A 17,723-nucleotide genomic window follows, 5' to 3' on the forward strand; every position below is an offset into this window, starting at 1 on the left:
CAGAGCTGTGGCAGGGTTTTTTTGCTCCACAAAGATCAAGGATGAATACAGAACTCTTCACTTCAGCTGAACAAGAAACACAAGAACACAAGACACATTTACTCAGTCAGGTTCATCCTTCAATCAAGGTCTGCATGGCCAGAGCTTACTGTACAGGCAAGTTATCCCTCCTGCTCTCAGTGTGCCCCCTTAGTGAATTTTAACCTGCATTCTGTGTTCTAAGAGTCATTGGTGTTTTAAAGTCATTGGTGAAGATATTTGGTTGTTTCTGTCTTGTTTATCAAAATAAATTGCACTACCTTAAGCCCTACATGTCAACCTGTAGAAACTGCCAGCTTGCCTTTCAACCTTTCCTTGAGGCTGAAATCAAATATGTTGCATTCCCACACTGTGGAATGGATGGCAAAGTTGCATCTCACTTGCTGTACAAGCTATTTAGAAAATATTGGTTTTGTTACATACAGGTTCAATAAAGTTTTATGATACCAAAGACTGTCGTTTAGGAAAGTTCTTTATTTCACAGAATTTTACCAGCATCATTTGTTCAAGGGGAAATCTATCCACTGGTGCCAAAAGTGCTCTTACCAACATCAGGACAGGAGGTCACTTTTCAGGCTCTCTCTCATTAGCTTTGCCTTCTAATAACTTAATATCAGCATTTGCTATGAGTAAGTAGAGATTAAACCAGGTTTCTGTTATAAAACAAGATGGTAAATTGCAAGTGCCAGTGCTGCATATGGGAGTCAAAGAAAATAGAAAAAGGAACCTACAAAAGGAGCAAGAGGAAAAAACATTAAATTTGAAGTATATCCCAGAGAATTATCCAGAGCCATCCATTATAAAACATTAGATTTGCAGAGGTAACCCTGAAACTGCTGCTGTGTTCTGCAGCAGTGCACTTCATCAAATACATGTATTTAAAGATGCAGAGAAACAGAATAATAATCAATAACAACAACAAAAAAAAGCTTTAAACAGTCAGATCTCACTTGAATAGACCAAGAGTAACAAAACTGGATACATTTACCTAAGCAACTGAGCAAACTGCATTCTACAGAGGGAGATATGGTGTAGTTTAGAATCATCTGAAGAAAGACAATTTGTACCCACAAAACCTAAATACAATCCCACACACAAATCACAAAGGCTAAGGGCAAAACCAAAGACTCTAGGACAAGCTTCCAAAATTAAATTTGCTTTAAATTTTTAAAGCATTTTTGGTCCTGTTGCTTGAATGAAATAATTCTGAACTAAGATCTGACATACAATGACCACATTTATACAAATCGTACTGTAAACTGAAAGAAAACTGTAAGATATTGAAAAATACCTTAAAATCAGTGAACTATTTAATTAACAGGAAGTACAAACAGTTGTTTTGGCACTGCACTTGAAGGACAGCTTCAATAAAAACATTTTATTACCATGCCGATACCCACACACGACATCCTGGTTGAAATATCAAAATACGAAGTCTGCAGTCTTAATTAAATATAAGTGCGACAGGAGAGAGGCTCGAGTGGGAAGCCCCCACTAGCCCTCCACCATCCTTTTAAGTATGGCTCCCAGGCCACCCTTTGCCACTTTCAGTGGGGTCAGCTCTTCTTTGTTCTCAATGTGAATGCTTGCCCCGTGAGACACCAGCAGCTTGGCCTCCTCCACTCTCTCTTCGTCGCAGGCCAAATGACTGCAGGGGGAACAAGAAACCCACAGCCACTGTTAAACAGTCCAGGCTTCTCAAGAGCAATAATTAGGCGGTGTCAAAATGACAGCTCGAATTTTGGGGGGAGATACATCCTAGAACAACCAAACCACACACAACCAGCTACCTACACAGACGCTGTCCAACTACTCTGTTGTCACAACTCAAGAACATTCCTCCTGCTGCTGTCCTTGCAATGTTAAGACAGTTCTTTGGATTGGGATTTGGCTGTGCAGTCAGCAAAGCAAAGCAGAACATAATCCACAGTGAAAATGGACAATGGCAACCTCCATTTGAACTGAAAGTGATAAAGAAATCACCTGTTGCTAAAAAGCAATCTGAAGTAATGAGCTACTGCAAATGCAGCGAGCACATTTTCCCATTCAGCACAGTATCCTGAGAATAACTGTGTGCATTCCAGGGCCATTCCAAGGTTTATGTACAGCTTAGACACACTGCTTGATCTTATTCACAGCAAACTCTTGATTCCACTCTAAATAAGGCAGAGTTTTGCCACCAACTTCCAAGCAGCTGAGGTTTTATCCTTGCAGATTCCAATTGTTCTCTAAGGTAACACTGAACACTGGGCTGGTTGTATTTAAATTGCAACTTATTTTCCTTAAGAGAGGTGAAGAAAAGGTTGTAAAATGAGTTCTTGCTTGGCAGGACAGAGTAGGCCAGCCTGCAAGACCAGTTTCCTCTACTTTGATGTCATTAGCTCACTCTCTACCCTCTAGTGGCAACCAAACGTATTCCAAATTATTACAAAAGGTGTTCTACACTCTTTTAAGTAGATGTGGTAACACAAATTAAAAGTATGCATGTACAGACACACTTAGGCAAAATACTAAGTATGATTTTCTCAAATACATTTTAATTGCACAGGGATGTGAAGCAAGGCAGTATTTTAAGGCAACAAAAAATATTAAAAAAAAAGAAATTGAAATAATGGCCTTTCATTTCATAGAGATTATGCTGTATTAAGCAAAGTAAAAAGGAAAAAATACTTACAGGGGAGTATTCCCTTCAGAGTCCCGCATATCCACAGTGGCATTGTGCTGCACAAGGATCTGCACCATTTTTAGGTTCCCTTTGGCTGCTGCTCTGTGTAACGGGGTGGATTCAAAATGATCTGTTGCATCGGGATCTGCTCCATTCTCCAACAGCATGATTGCAATCTGAGTGTGTAGTAAGAGAAAGGAGCAGGGGAGGAGGATGTGAAGTTAACACATTGAAATCCTTCTTCCCAGAGCACCACCAGCTCCAGTAGCCTGGCTAAACGTACCTCCTGCTTATTTTTGGAGGCTGCATAGTGCAGGGGCGTGCAGCCGTTCTGATTGACAGCGTTGACATGAGCACCCTTGGCAATGAGGGCTTTCACGATTTCATCCCGGCCTGCAGAGGCAGCGATGTGTAAGGGGCTCCAACCAGCCTACAGAGGGGAGAACAAAACCACATTATCCAAAACACGAGTTTCGGGCAAAAAAACCATGACAGTGCATAACCCGAACTGACACTTAGCTGCTCACACTGCACATATTGGGACGCAAATATTTCAACCCTTCCTCTAGGACATGAGCAGATCATCTCCTCACCAAGAGCCACTTCAGTGAAATGACTGAACGAGACAAACCTTCATGGTACCTCACGGTTTGGCACAATACATTTGAGAGGATCACACCGAGATAAGGGCAACATGGAAACCCCAACAACTACCCAAACAAACACCGCTGGTTTCGCAGCTTCGTTCATAAGAAAAGTCCTCCTAAAATGGCTTTACAACAAGCACGGCTCATCAAGTCTCTCTACGCCCATTTCCGCACGAACAGCGAAGTATTTCGCTGCCTTCCCAGCGCACACACGGCAGCCTGGGCTTTCCCAAGCCTCACAGACACCGCGCTGGGGGCACCGGGAGCGGGGCAGGGACGGAAGGGAGGAAGGCTGGGGAAGCCACGGCAGCCCAGGGCCGCGGCAGAACCGGGCAGGGCCGCCACACTCACATCGTCCTTATCGTTCACGGGCACGCCGAGCCCGAGGAGCAGCTCGGCGACATCCGTGTGCCCCGCCGAGCAGGCCCAGTGCAGCGCGGTGCGGTGATCCTGCGGGAGAGAAGGAGAGAGCGATGAGAGAGCGAGCGCGGCAAGCACCGCGAGCGGCTGGCATGAGCCGCCCCGCCGACAGCCGCCCCCCTCAGCCCCCGCGTCCCGCTGACCTGGTCGGCGCGGGTGGCCTGTGCGCGGTCGCGGAGCAGCAGCGCCCGCAGCTCGTCGAGGCGCCCGGCGAAGGCGAGGTTACACACGGGCACGTCCGACACCGCGCCCTCCATGCTGCCCCGCCGCCCCCCCGCCAATCACAAGGCCGCTGCGGCCGGCCCGGCCAATCGCACCTCCCCGCCCGCTCGGCCCGCCCTCTCTGTCGCGGAGGCCGCTGGGGGTTGTAGTACCGCGGGTGGGGGGCGGCGCGCTACGGGCGGGCGGCGGGACTGCAGCTCCCAGGGCGCCCCGCGGCGCGGCCGTGTCGTGGCTCCGTGTCGGGGCGAGGAGGAGGAGGAGGATGGTGACAGCGGGAGGATGGAGGCCGGTGAGGGGCGCGGGGCGCGGGCACGGCCGGCGGGGCGGCGGCGACGGGTCGGGACGGTGTCCCGGTGGCCGCGGCGAGGGGTCGGGTCGGCGCCCCGGGGGCCACAGCGGCGGGAAGCGCCGGCGGGCTGAGGGACGGAGGGAGTGAGGCGGGGGGGCTGCGATCCGCCGTGAGGGGATCGCCCGGAGCGGGGGGTCCCGCGGCCTCTCCCGGGGACGGGGCTGAGGGGCTCGGTGAGGGGCTCGGAGAAGGGCTCGGGTGCGGGGCTCGGGTGCGGGGCGGCTCAGCCGGAGCCGGGGGGCCGCTGCCAGCCCGGCCCCGGGAGGCGCCGCGGGTCGGCCGGGAGCGCTCCGAGGGCTGAGGGAGCCTCGGACGGGGAAAAAGAGACCCCGTGAGGGGAAAAAGAGACCCCGGGAGGGGAAAAGAGACCCTGGCGGTGCTTTCCCGGGGGGTCTGAACTTAACAGCTGATTGTTCATTCTTTATAGTGGGATGTATGTGCGCCCTAAGAGTAAAATAGAATTGTGCCTGCTTTCACTTCTGATTTTTTTATCAATATATTCCTTAAGATTGTTATCTAAAATAAAGGATTTTACATTCATTTTTACGCTTGAAGGCATGTTTCACTCTTTCAGAAAGCACTGCTTTAATAATCTAGAAATTGGTTGGACTGTCTACTTTTAGTAGTGTTAATTATTATTTGTTATTTTACACTAGACATAGAATTAATGTTGAATAATAACATTATTATATCTTTTTTTCTTCCTCCTGAAGTGTTTCAAATCTCCAGTTGAGAAAGTAAAGCCCAGTCTTGCTAACACTTTTCACATGCTTCCCATTAAGCACGAGGCTGTAATCGCTCTGATTTGTATTTTTTTTTTGTACATTTCAGATCAAGCCATTGTGCCTAAATTGTTTTTTTCCTTCCCTCATTATCTTGAATCAAATCTCACCCTCGCTGCAGTCATCCTGAACTTCTGCCACTGGCTTCAAGTCAGACTGCTTAAATCAAGGTGTTAGTCCTGGTGAGGATCAAAATAAAAGCCAGTCAAGGCATTGGATATTTCAGTGTCAGAACAGCTTTTAAAGAAAAAACTCAAAGCTGCTGACAGCACTGGTCAGAACCCCCAAAGGCTGCAAGGACTTGCTGCAACTAGTTCAGTCTGAGAGCTCCAAGGTGTGCACAAAAGAACAAAGGGATAAAATGGAGTGTGAATTTTGTGTATTGCTGTTCAGTTTTATCTAGGTATGAAAACCAGATCACTATTTTGTCAGACTACTTAGAAGAATTTCCAGAAACTGACGAGCCAGTGTGGATTCTGGGAAGGCAACACCACCTAAACACAGGTATCCGTGTGTTTCCAGCTGTAATTCAGGCAGAGTGACTGCACCTATAGCAAGGGCTGTCAGGTGTGAGCCTGGTCACATCCCAACATCAGCTGCCTCAGAAATAGATAAATAAATAAATTTTGGGAAATGTTCAGCCTCTCTAATGTTATTGTCCCATGAGGGATGCTGTCTACAGCCTGTTACTTGCAACTAAAAGGATGTTTCGTAAGAATAATAAATTAATCGACGGCACATACTCTACTTTGGCGAAAGCAAATACCTAAAAGTTATGGCAGAGCTATGTATTTATATAAAAATGAGGATTCAGAGATGAGCTTTGCTCCTGGGGGAGAAGACAAGGCAAAGGCAGTGGCCACCAGTGCAGGCCTGGTGTTCAGGACAGCCCAGGGTGCCGCCTGCAGCCTCGATCAGCTGAGGGAGCCTCTGGAGAGCCCAGCCAGTCTGAGCCACAGCTCAGGGAAAACGAGCAAATAAGATTCTTAAGCATTCTTCAGAGCCTTTGGGAGAAGTCTGTAAGTGCATGTGTTTAAACAAACAAACAAAAGAGATTTAATTAAATTTAAAGTTATTAACCTTTTCTTAAAGTGACTTTGTATTGGGTTTGGAGGTAGAGCATAATTCTGTGATGGTTTGCATGTAGAAGTTATTCACCTTTCTTAACTTGCTTTACCAGTTCTTTCCTGAGGACATAGTTCTCCAGAACTGTTTCAGTCAGGCTGGGTGTAATCATTCCAAACCCTGTGTAAAAGTTCATTGGCTAATAATTATTTCATCCTTAATAAGTTAACTTTAATTTGCAGTCTACAAAAGCTCTCTGTGTTTCAACTGCTAAAAATGTTTTAAGGGTCTTGTATGTAAAAGTGAACAAGAGCCTTCCACACACTCCATATATAGACTGCACAGGGCAAATTGGGATTTTTCAGTTTTAAAAGTCTGTTTTAATAATTTCTTCCCTCTTAAAATTGTTCCAGACAAATCTAAGCTGCTGTTGGATATAAGTGCTCGTCTCTGGTTTACGTATAGAAGGAAGTTTTCGCCTATTGGTGAGTATGCAGCAGTCCAGCTGCCTGCTTATGGATTAGCAGGATGAGTGATCATGTCAGGGACTCTAAAATTATTTTTACAGTATTAGAACATTTTGAGCATAATTTTAACAGTTTATGCAAACAGAAGATTAAAGCTGTTTGCCTGTTTGCCTCTACCTGTGTATAATCAGGTCTTCACGTTCATAGGGCAAGCAGTAAAGTTACACCAGCACTATGGAAAGGAAAGAGCTTGCTCAGTGCCTTTAGTCTGTAGGACAGTTAAGGCCCGCGTTGATTGTGATGAGCTTTGCTTTCAGGAGGCACCGGCCCTTCATCTGACGCGGGCTGGGGATGTATGCTGCGCTGTGGGCAGATGATGCTGGCCCAGGCACTCATCTGCAGACATTTAGGAAGGGGTGAGTACTGTTGCTGAGGGAACTTCTGTGTTGCTTGGAGACTGTTTGATTCTTTTGTAGTTTTCAATGAAAGCGTAAAACCTAAATTCCTTAGTGAAACTTTCCTTGGTGCCCTGATAGATGTTAATAGTGAACTATTCTTGTCTATTGGGATAAAATCATGCCAGCCTTAAGCAGAGAAATAGAGATGGAGGGAGGACAAAGCTGTGACTTCTAGGATCTCTACATAAAATGTAAATATTAGAGATGGATTGTACATTAGTCTCTTAACATCTCAGTGTATGGCTTTCTACCATCTAGAAATTTGATCAGTATGATGGAAACATTTTTTTTTAATCTGTATAACATTTTTTTTTTCCTGTAAGATTGGCAATGGGAAAAACACAAAAAACAACCAGAAGAATATCATAGAATCTTACGGTGCTTTCTAGATAGAAAAGATTGCTGTTATTCCATCCACCAAATGGGTAAGAACACACACCAACTTTTTTTTGTCCACTGAAATTCCTACTGTGTTGAAACTTTCTCCTTTGAAATAAGTTAATTAAAAACTTTTAAAAGGTGATTGTGAAGACAGTGTATATGTTAATACATAAATAAAAATGCATGCAAGTGGGTACAAAGTGTAATAATTCAGAAATGTTATTCACTAAGACCTAAATAAGCCTGTATGCTAGATTCTAGCTCTTGATAAAGTATTCAAGCTTTGGGTACCAGAGTTGATAGTATTAAAATAGACAGTCACAAAGCTTAGTGCTGTAATTTGTAATTAAGGACATACCTGTAATTCTCGTTGCAGTTTAGGAACTTCAGTAAGGGAACTAGGAGCCATTAAGATTTGAAAAGAGCATAGATCGAGAAAATAATTGTTGTTGTAAATACAGTTTGCAGTTGCTCTAGAATGCATGTCAGAAGTAGGCCATGCTGTTTAACATCCACTGTGTGTGTTTTCCCTCCCACAAACAGCACAGATGGGTGTTGGAGAGGGGAAGTCCATTGGAGAATGGTTTGGACCAAACACAGTTGCTCAAGTACTCAAGTAAGTCTCGTCCCCAGAGCTCACTGGGAGCGTTCCCCCAGGGCAGCTGAGCTCAGACCACACTGAGGCCCCAGGGCAGTGTCAGAGGATGATCTCCCTCCCTCCCTCTCCCTCAGAATCAGGACTGTCTGTGCCATGTGTTTGCCAGCACAGTGCAGACCGTGGTGCAGCCCGGAGGGCAAGTAGTGAGTCAGGACTGGGCGAGTTCTAAATTTTAATACACCAAGAGCCTGGGTAAGACCTGCAGAAAGGGCTCTCTGTCAACATGCCCTAACCTTGGTAAGCTCCAGCAAGGAATACACACTCCTTGGCCCAAAGTGGCACAGCTCTGACAGGTCAGCAGTACCACCATGCAGATTACAGTGCTGCTGTGAAGGATCTGAGTGCAGCCATCCAGGCCAGGGAGGAACTGAACTGCAGTTCCCTGCTGTCTGAGCTGCAGTGCTGCCTGAGGCTGCTGTGGAAAGCAGGGCAGCTCCTCCTAGTCCAGAAGCCACACTCAGAGAGTTGACTTTTTTTTCCTTCTCTAGATGATGCCAGGCACTGTGGGCAGGATCCCACTGTGGAGGCTGTTAAATGCAATAAAAAGTAATAAATCTAATTATGTGGTTGAGCTGTTACTATCACTGCATTTGGCTAAAGGTCAAAACAGCTTTCACACAGTACAGTGGGTGTGCTTTTCCTGGAACCACTCAGTATTTATTTTTTCTAAATATATTAAATTATTAATATTAGGATTAAAGCTATCTTTTTATTACATGGAGACTAAAAAAACCCCAAACCAACAAGTATGTTTTAAAAAAAAAACAAACAATTTTTTTACTCAAGAACCATCTAACTGTCCTGAATTAAAAGCCACCCTCATGGTCCTAATTAACTTGTATTACCTTCATGTTTTCTAGGAAGCTTGCTTTATTTGATGAATGGAATTCATTAGCAGTTTATGTGTCTATGGACAATACAGTGGTCATTGAAGACATCAGTAAGTGAAACAAAAGTTTTTTCAGAACTACTTTTATGTCTCAGCAAATAATAAAAAGTAGCTCAAATTCATGGCAAATTTAATTGTTTGGGGAAACTACATTCTGGCAACATTAGAGTAACATTAGTACTTGATGATCCTAAAGGTCTTTTCCAGCCTAAATGATTCTGTGATTATTTCTTTGGTTACAGTTTTTGATTTGACTCCACTCTCCTGAATGTATATAAATATGAACAAAATACTTTGGGCCATCCTTACTTGTTCCCAGGGAAAGAAAAGCAATACAGGAAATACAAATTTAGGTTTTGTGTGCTAACTGAAGTTAGCACAAAGTGATGAGGCCTTTTTGGTGGCCAACTTACGTGCAGTTGAGGAAAAAGTGCAGTTTGGTCTGTGCTATCCAAACTCCCCCCCCAGCCATGGAGTGAAGTTGCACAGTATGCAGAAATCCAGAGAATTGCTTGTAATACAGAGTTTGCTTTTGTAAGGCAAAAGAGAAACCAGGGTCAGATCCTAGAGAAACACAGGGTTGATTTTCAGTTGTAAAAGAGGTGGGGTTACAAGCAGTATTTAGCCACAGCCTGGTTTCTACTTTTGTCCCTACTTCTGGTTGTTTTATGTCTGCACCACTGGAAGCAAAGAGTTCCCTGCAGAATTTCTAATGCTTCATCTCTGCCATATCACTTCCCAGGCAAAGCTTGACAGCATTAATAGTGCTAGTAGTAAATGTAACTTCAGTCCTAAATTTTCACCCCCCTGCCAGTTATCTCATGTCTCACTATTGTGCCAGCACATACTCTGTCTGCCAGAATTACTTCTACTAGAGAGGTAATGACTTCCATGTCCTGCTCCTTTTGCCTTAGAGCAGCAGCTCTGTAGAGCTGTCTGGAAAACCAAACTAACCCAGGATGGAGTGGCAGCCGTGCTCTGTGTTCCTCTGTGCGTTCACTGACCTCTGTTTCCGTTCCCCAGAGAAGATGTGCTGGTCCCCTGCCCAGAGCAGCAGCGTTGCCCACAGCAGTGCCCATCTGCACAGGAGTGCTCTTGGCCGAAACAGGAACACAGCAGGACTCTGCCCGGGCTGGAAGCCCCTCCTGCTCATTATACCTCTCCGCCTAGGGATTAATCACATAAACCCAGTGTACATTGACGCGTTCAAAGTAAGGGTTTTTCTCAGTGATTGTTTGGTACTGTGAAATAAGTTCAGGTGTCTGAAACATCGATACAGCAAATCAACTTCAATTTCATTTTTCTCTCTTTGAACTCCTAGGAATGCTTTAAGATGCCACAGTCTTTGGGAGCATTAGGAGGGAAACCCAATAATGCCTATTATTTTATAGGATTTTTAGGTAAGGAAGAAAGAAACTTACTCCAAATATCCATATGACTGAAAGGGTTTTCCTTGGGAAGGGGAAGCAGTTTAAACATGAGAATGGAAATGAAGAAACATACCCTGGACACTTCAGGAACAGTATGATACCATCCTTACAGGAACAGAGCAGCAAAGGTTGATGTAAAAATAAGGAATGATACAAGCAGGAACAAGACACATAGCATTCAACGAGTGTCAGGTGTCATTGCTGCTAGAATACTGAATTTTTCCCAATGATTAGTACTTTCTAGTGAAGGATGTTTTGCTTTAGCCTTTTGCTTCAGAGTTTTCAGAAGTTACTTTCTCATAGCAGTATCTCTTTCACCTTCTTCCATGCCTTGCTTTATTAATTAATGCAGTAGTTGATACTAGATTCAGTCTTTCAGATTTCACCCTGGTTTGATCCATAACTTTTTGGATATTTTGTTCTTTCTTTTGTAAAAGCTGAGCTGTTTTAGTCAGACTTATTTGTTCCAATTTCTGAGTGAATGCCTAATGGGATTACAGATTGCATTTGTGGTCATCCTGTACCTCTTGACCTGTGGAATGTTAGGGATTACAGCAGTTGAGATTTCTAAAAAATCTGAACCTCACACAGATAAAGAATGTGACAAAGGTACAACAAACCATCCAAAACATCTACCCTAACAGGTAACAATAGGAAAGCGTATTAAATGCCCTGTGGGAAGCTACTGTGCCTCATTTTCCAGTTCTTTAAAAGACTCCCCAGCTAGAAAGTCGAAATATGGACTGTGCTGATAACCCAATTGGTGTTTTACAATTGTGGATGCAATAAGTGCTTATGAAAGCCTCTTGCCTGTTATCACCATACGGATTTTACCCCTGCAGGCAATGAGCTGATCTACTTGGACCCTCACACCACTCAGAGTTTTGTAGATTCAGAAGAAAACGGCACAGTTGATGACGAGAGCTTCCACTGCCAGCAAGCCCCACACAGAATGAAGATCATGAACTTGGACCCTTCAGTAGCTTTAGTAGGTGTTGGGAATTAATGATGTGTGTCCTTTATTCAAAGCAGTACCTCTGGGTATTGGTAAGGGCAGTAACGTGTTGTATTGATCGCACCCAAGATCACAGAGCCGTCTTCTGTAAACAAATTCAACACGTGGTAGTTTATGTAGTAACTGCATAGGATACATGAATTTTGGGTCAAGCAGGGAATTGACTTGTGGATCCTGGGGAGCCAACTAACTTTCTTTCCTGGGCAGCCAGTACATTTTCTAGAAGTATTTTGAATGGAAAAGCAAGGAACTGAATCAGGTTTCCTTAGTTTATTGCATCTGTGCATGGTTGCTGTGGAGAAGGTACTTACCTGAGCCTAATTTGTTTTATATAATTTACAAATCTTTAAACAGAGTTACTTGTAGGAGTCATCCAGTATTGGTAACAAGAATACTGTGGTAGGTGAAGAAATTCAATCTGATCCCATGTCAACATCCTTTGGCTGGGTTAGGGGTGATTGTCACTTGAGATATAACCAATACATAGATCCACAGCATCCTTCACTCACTGACACATTGTAATTCCTTAACACCACTATGTGCATTCTTTCCTTAGGGCTTCTTTTGCAAAGAAGAATGTGATTTTGATAACTGGTGTAGTCTCGTACAAAAGGTAATACTATTGTCTTTATTTGCTCTGTATGAAACCATGTTCACTTTTCTTTTTTTTAAAGTGGAAATTCCCTGCCTGCAAATCAAACAAGCACCAGCAAAGGCTGCACTAAAGATCAGGGTAAGATGACACTGCTGAGTTGCTGATGGAGCTTGTTCAGCATTTTGCAGCCCTGAGCCCTGGCACTGGGAAAACAAGTTCATAGAAACCCTACAGAGTTTGGTTTTTTTTAGCAGTACTGATACTTAGTCATTTACTGAGAAATACATTGTTAAACTGCCATGTTGTAGCAATTTATTTATTTATTTATTGTTTCCTGATCATTATTTATTTTTTGACAATAATATGTGTTCTACTTCTGAGCGTTGGTCCCTGGTACCACAAAAGATCTGATTCTCTCAGTGCAGAATCCCTTCAGCTCCTGCTGCACTGTGGGATACAAAGAAGATGCTGGATGCCACAGGAAAATTGTTTTTTTTAGGATATTTCTGCAAGCAGTTGTGATACCAACTACAGAAATATGAATGTGAAGTAACACCAACCTCTAAAGGCATTTATTTAAAAAAAAAAAAAGGCTTAAGGAAAGCAGTTTGTAAATAACGGAAATAGAAGATATGATGTAGCTTACCTAACAGGAGTGACATTTGGCTGCAATAATAACTTGTTTCTTCTGATTAAGCCTATCTTTCAGAATCTGTTGGGTATTTTTTTTGAGATAATGGATCTGTCTTTTGTTCTGATTGATCAACAGAAAACTTGAACAAAGAGAGGTCCATGCAAATAATTTTCTTTCAAAAGGCAGAAAATACCACGTTCTTGGTGTCTGCTCCATGTAAACAAAATTATGGGTGTGTGGATACCAAAGCCTATAACAACACACTGATAATTTGTAGGACAGTTTAAGAGATCCATCCTTCAGGGGTATTTTCAAGTAGGAAAAGAGATCTGTGAGCAGTGATTCATAGTGGCAGGTACCTGAAATACCAGGTATTCACTGTCTGTCTGCACACAGCCTTTGTTCTTTGATAGACATACATAATTAAAAATGTGTTTAATTAAGCAAGACATTTTTTTGTTTTCTCTTCTGTCCTCAGGAGATCCTAAAGCAGCAGAGTCTGCGGATGTTTGAGCTCGTCCAGAAGCACCCACCACACTGGCCTCCTTTCATACCTCCAACCAAGCCAGAAGTGACAACCACAGGAGCAGGTGTGGTACCAGCTGAGAGTGGTTCTCCTCAGCAAACAGGAGAATCATCACAGGTGGAATAACTGGGCTTTCCTGAGGATCAAGCAATCACTACATGATTCTCTGTCTTACAGAGTATCAGTTATCCAAACAGGCCATGTACCATTTACAATTCCTAGCACAATGTGTTTTTAAATCTTACAAAATATTTCAAAGGCCACATTTCAGAAAAACAGGAGGGTGGTTTTGGGATTTTTTTAAGTAAACAAAGTCAGGCATGTCTTTAGATTCTGATTTGTTTAATTTTTTTCCCAGAACTCATTGAGTCTACAGACAAGCTCTTTGAATTGGAAGAAGAATTTGAAATCCTGAGCGTATGAAGGAAACTGTGGTGACCCTTCTGAGTATTGAACATATTGCTAATATTACTGCATTGACTTAAATCACACAGCCATGTTAGCCCCAAAGTGCCTGAAATCATGGATAACAGAGCACAAACACCTGGTAGCATCCAAAACTCCAACAGTGACAGTTCCTTCTGTCAAAGAGCTTCCCCAGGGGGAAAGGCAGTGAAAGATTTTATTCTAAGACCCTGAAAGGGAATCTGTTTTTAATGTGTGTCTTTCCTGAAGACAAATGGACCTCTGACATTAAGGCAAAAATAAGTCTGTCAATGGGCTGTATGTTTGGAGAAAGGGATAACACAAAATGGGTATTTCTTGCTCTCTTATAATGCAATAGTTTAGTTCTTAAAGCAAAACAGTCTCAACTTAAGGAGGATGTTTACTTCTGTTCCCTCCCATGGGCTGCATCGTAGAAAAAAATGCATTGTCTTGTTTAAAAGATCGACTGGATCAGGAGAAAATCGTTTCCTTGTTAAATATTTTAACATGTATTTGAGCAACCACACTTTATTACAAAAATGTTTCTGTGAAAGGAACTATGTCTAATGTATACGTTTTGCAATAGCCTTCCTGTTTCTGGGAAACCTCAAGAGGAACAGGAGACTCAAATAGTTGATACAGATCACAACCACTGTTATAGTTATGATATATTTCACCTTGACCTTAAAATTCAATCATTACAACTTAGGCTGACTTTTCTTTGGAGCTTAAGTGAGTCAAAGGTGGTTTAACTGTACCTTATTTATTTTTAAAAAGATTTACACAAGTTTCTCTGTTACAGCACTTTATCTGTGCATCTAATAAATTTCTTAAGCTTTTCATAGGTTGTATGCTGCTATATTTTGTTAATTTGTTTGTGTGAACTAAATATAACCCAGGTTATCTTAAAACTTAATATATAGGCATATGCAACTTACTTAATTGTTGGGTTTTGACTTGTTGCCTTTTGAAATCTGTTTTGGTAAAAGTGCCTTAATTCTCCAGGTTTATCAGAACAGCTGGTGCAGTTTTGTTCCTTAGGCAGAGTATCTCTCTTGCAGCTCTAAGAAAACCAGCTCAGAATAAAGGCAGAGATCTTTTAATCCACGATAGTTCCTTTTTACTCTCAGACAGTCCCCGCTGTGGTCATTGTGTCACGATAGTGTAATGGACGTGAATCGCAGTTTCATCTTCAGCAATAAATGACAACATAGAGAAATCCTGAATGCTGTCTGCTCTCACTTGCACTTCTTCATCAGGGCCAGTGTGATTTCCAAGAAAAATAGTCATAACCTGCTCATACTTCACCTTGTTTGCCTTCAGTGTTTATTAATCACGGTTTGGAAACTATACATGTAGGAAAACCAGGACTTTCTTCTCCCTCTCCGTGGATTTGCTGCATGGTTTTTAAAAAAAAAACAACAAAGCATGACTTCTTAATACATGAATTTACTGTTCCTGTGACAAGAATTGCAGCCCTCTCCTCCCCACTAAAAAAAACTGAGCCCTTGCTCTGAAATGCTCAGTCTTGAGCAGTGACTGCTAAAGAAGAAAAGCAGTTAAAGAAAGCCCTCAGTGGAGCACAACATGCTCATTCCCCACCCCTGGCCATGGGGTAGCACTGTCAGAGGAGCCCCACAGAGCTCCTGAAGGATTCTGGGGTGGGGTAAACTGATGGAAATGGGGCTGATGGGGAATGGATGTAAATCCAACACGATGCTATCAGGGCAGCTAAGAAGTAGACTGGGTATGCAGCATGAAAGGATTGCCACTCAGGGGTTAAAATGCCTTAAGGATATCTGCAAAACACAGCCAAAGCAGTTGCTGATTGTTCACAATTAGGAATAAGTGAAATGAAAGACAACATTTTCCTTCACAAATTCCCTGCTCATCTCCAGTGTGGTTCAACTCCAGAACATGCAGAGCTCTCTGCCCCCCTGTCTTGGAAGATAATAATGTGTTATGCATGTAATCATCATTAAAGGTAAAAAATTATCTGCTTAAAAGCAAGTATGTTCTTAAGTACTTTGCTGGACAGAGCCCTAGAACCTCATAAAGAAACCATACTTTAAAATAATGCCTCAGTCTTGCATTAGTAAAAATTGTCTGAATAATTTTAGATTTTCAAGCCAAGGTGACGGTGCATTTTCTAGGCACTCCTTTGAAATGTCCTTTCCCTCAAAATACACAAGGATAATCCAATTAGTGGCACTTCTCTTTAATTATGCCCTGAAGGAAAGCATGACTAGTTAACAGTGAGTACACTAGAAATACAGTTTTTTAACAGCAAGAAAGCCCAGAGGAAGCAGTTTACAACACATTGTGACTGTGGGAGCAGAAAATGTACATCCCATACCCACTTACTCCCGTGTCTGCATAAGCTCGTGTGCCATCCAGCAAAAGCTCTACTTCTCAAACACACACAGCTTGAATAATTACAAAATAAATGTGCCAAGGCTGCCTCAGAAAGGAAATATGTGTTCTTAGTAATAAAATAGTTCTGCTGACTGCAGGTAGATAAGCACAGACCATGAAGTCAACACTTTACCTGGAACATATTTCAATACAAAGCTATGCAAAATACTGGAGGTGTTTTGGATTCATCTTCACGTCATAAACTGCATTTTTCGTAGCTCTTGAGGGTCTACTGTGGATGACAGTCTGAATTAGAAATGATTACCTGTCACTGGAGGAAAGAATGTTCCATCTGGATAATAAGCAAAGCAAAACATTAATTTTTGAGTCTTTCTAAGAAAATCAGTTATCAACCATAAAAAAACACACATAATTTTTAGCCAGTCCTGTATTTTGTAGGAGAATGAGTCTTGACTGCTTTACACTAAAGCAAATACTGTTTGCAAAGACACTAATTAAGCACAGCTTTGGAAAAGTCTCTCTGGATGAGGACTGGCAAGTGCCTCGGACATGAGTGGTGTGAGGTGTCAGCTGCTCTCCAGTCTGAACAAGGAACTCGCAGAGACTTTCTGAGGTAGCCACAAATGAGGGGAAAAAAATACTGAAGTAAAAGCATAGCACCATGTTTCGTTAAAAAAAGTGGTTTCAGAGCACTGGTCTTTCCCTCCTCTGTGCGCAGTCACTGGACTTGACACTTGATTTCTGTAGAATTCCGTCTGTCCTCATTCACCCAAACACACACCAAACAGGTTCATGGATTTACCCTTCTTCAGTCAGCGATGGCTGACCCGGGGTTACGAGGCCTGCTGCCGTAACTGCACTTCTGCTCCTACAAGTTCTTCATGCAGACCTGGCAGCGGCTGACGCGCGTGCGCAGCTGTCCCGCTTTCAGGGTCTCCGAGGGAGGGGCACTGACAAACTGCTGCGACTGCTCCACCGTGGTCAGCCAGAAGCTGTACTTGTTGGCAAAGTAGTGGCACGTTCCCCGAGCGCCGTTGCACTCGATGAATGGAGTGGCACGGAAATCCTCCAGGCAGGAGCCGGGGGAGACAAGGGACTGACCTCCACCTTCCGCCCCCGCCGCAGTGTGCTGAAATGAAGAGGGCGAGTTAAGTGAGCTCAGAGGAACAGAATGGGAGGTAACCAGGGGACTCTGCCAGTTCTGATGCTAAAGGGAGTGAAACAGGCAACCAAAATTACACCTTGGTTGGGAAGAAGCAAAGGAACGTACTTAGGCTGAATTTACAGGCCTGTTATAATGGCAAACCAGCTTTTCACTTGAAAGCTGGGAACATTTGGAAACAATAATGCTGACATCATATTTTCCTAACAATCTTACACTAATGAGCCTCTAGGAGGGTGCAATGGAAAACTTTTTCCACTGAGAGAGAGGATTAAGTCAATGCTTTAGCTTAATTGGCATTTCCACACTTAAAGGCATGAAGAACAAAGAATATCTGTGGCAACACAGAACTCAGGCAGCAGCATTATCATCCAACCTGATCAGGGCAGGTGCTAAACAGAACAAACTTCAAGAGCTACAGCACCTGAGCTGATGAAGAAGAAATGCACTGGGGCAAGAAGAGACAGGGCTTCAGGTTCCTGTAAGTAACTCACAGGATGGAGTCTCAGTGACCTCA

At 43.2% G+C, this 17,723-nt stretch overlaps 3 protein-coding genes across 3 annotated transcripts in view; 1 reads left to right on the forward strand and 2 right to left on the reverse strand.

The window, feature by feature from the left end:
* Nucleotides 1-493: 493 nt before the first annotated feature.
* Nucleotides 494-4,042, reverse strand: PSMD10 (proteasome 26S subunit, non-ATPase 10). The gene is made up of 5 exons (XM_050310610.1): nucleotides 3,915-4,042; nucleotides 3,703-3,801; nucleotides 2,988-3,134; nucleotides 2,714-2,880; nucleotides 494-1,687 (listed from the first exon to the last, which is right to left on the reverse strand). Exons 1-5 carry the CDS (start codon nucleotides 4,026-4,028, stop codon nucleotides 1,534-1,536), a joined length of 681 nt encoding a protein of 226 aa, XP_050166567.1. The 5' UTR covers nucleotides 4,029-4,042; the 3' UTR covers nucleotides 494-1,533.
* Nucleotides 4,043-4,216: 174 nt separating this feature from the next.
* Nucleotides 4,217-14,894, forward strand: ATG4A (autophagy related 4A cysteine peptidase). The gene is made up of 13 exons (XM_050310364.1): nucleotides 4,217-4,282; nucleotides 5,518-5,628; nucleotides 6,603-6,674; nucleotides 6,974-7,072; nucleotides 7,438-7,539; nucleotides 8,039-8,111; nucleotides 9,014-9,093; nucleotides 10,066-10,253; nucleotides 10,364-10,442; nucleotides 11,315-11,460; nucleotides 12,044-12,100; nucleotides 13,195-13,306; nucleotides 13,601-14,894. The coding sequence occupies exons 1-13, from the start codon at nucleotides 4,273-4,275 to the stop codon at nucleotides 13,663-13,665; spliced, it is 1,194 nt and encodes a 397-aa protein (XP_050166321.1). The 5' UTR covers nucleotides 4,217-4,272; the 3' UTR covers nucleotides 13,666-14,894.
* Nucleotides 14,895-15,098: 204 nt separating this feature from the next.
* The window catches only part of COL4A6 (collagen type IV alpha 6 chain), a 104,385-nt gene continuing 101,760 nt past the window's right edge, over nucleotides 15,099-17,723 (reverse strand). Inside the window, 1 exon segment of the mRNA XM_050310363.1 lies at nucleotides 15,099-17,173. Within this exon segment, the coding sequence (XP_050166320.1) occupies nucleotides 16,913-17,173 (261 nt within the window). The 3' untranslated portion in view covers nucleotides 15,099-16,912.

Source organism: Myiozetetes cayanensis, unplaced genomic scaffold, assembly GCF_022539395.1.
Source record: "Myiozetetes cayanensis isolate MyiCay16 unplaced genomic scaffold, myiCay2020 scf15, whole genome shotgun sequence".
Taxonomy (NCBI): domain Eukaryota; kingdom Metazoa; phylum Chordata; class Aves; order Passeriformes; family Tyrannidae; genus Myiozetetes; species Myiozetetes cayanensis.

Coding starts and splice junctions, on each gene's coding strand:
- PSMD10 (XM_050310610.1), bottom strand. CDS start 4,028: ATGGAGGGCGCGGTGTCGGACGTGCCCGTGTGTAACCTCGCCTTCGCC. Junction 3,802..3,914: donor AGGCCACCCGCGCCGACCAG/GTCAGCGGGACG, acceptor TCTCTCCCGCAG/GATCACCGCACCGCGCTGCA. Junction 1,688..2,713: donor TCTGAAGGGAATACTCCCCT/GTAAGTATTTTT, acceptor TTCCCCCTGCAG/TCATTTGGCCTGCGACGAAG.
- ATG4A (XM_050310364.1), top strand. Junction 6,675..6,973: donor AAGGAAGTTTTCGCCTATTG/GTGAGTATGCAG, acceptor CTTTGCTTTCAG/GAGGCACCGGCCCTTCATCT. Junction 8,112..9,013: donor ACAGTTGCTCAAGTACTCAA/GTAAGTCTCGTC, acceptor CATGTTTTCTAG/GAAGCTTGCTTTATTTGATG.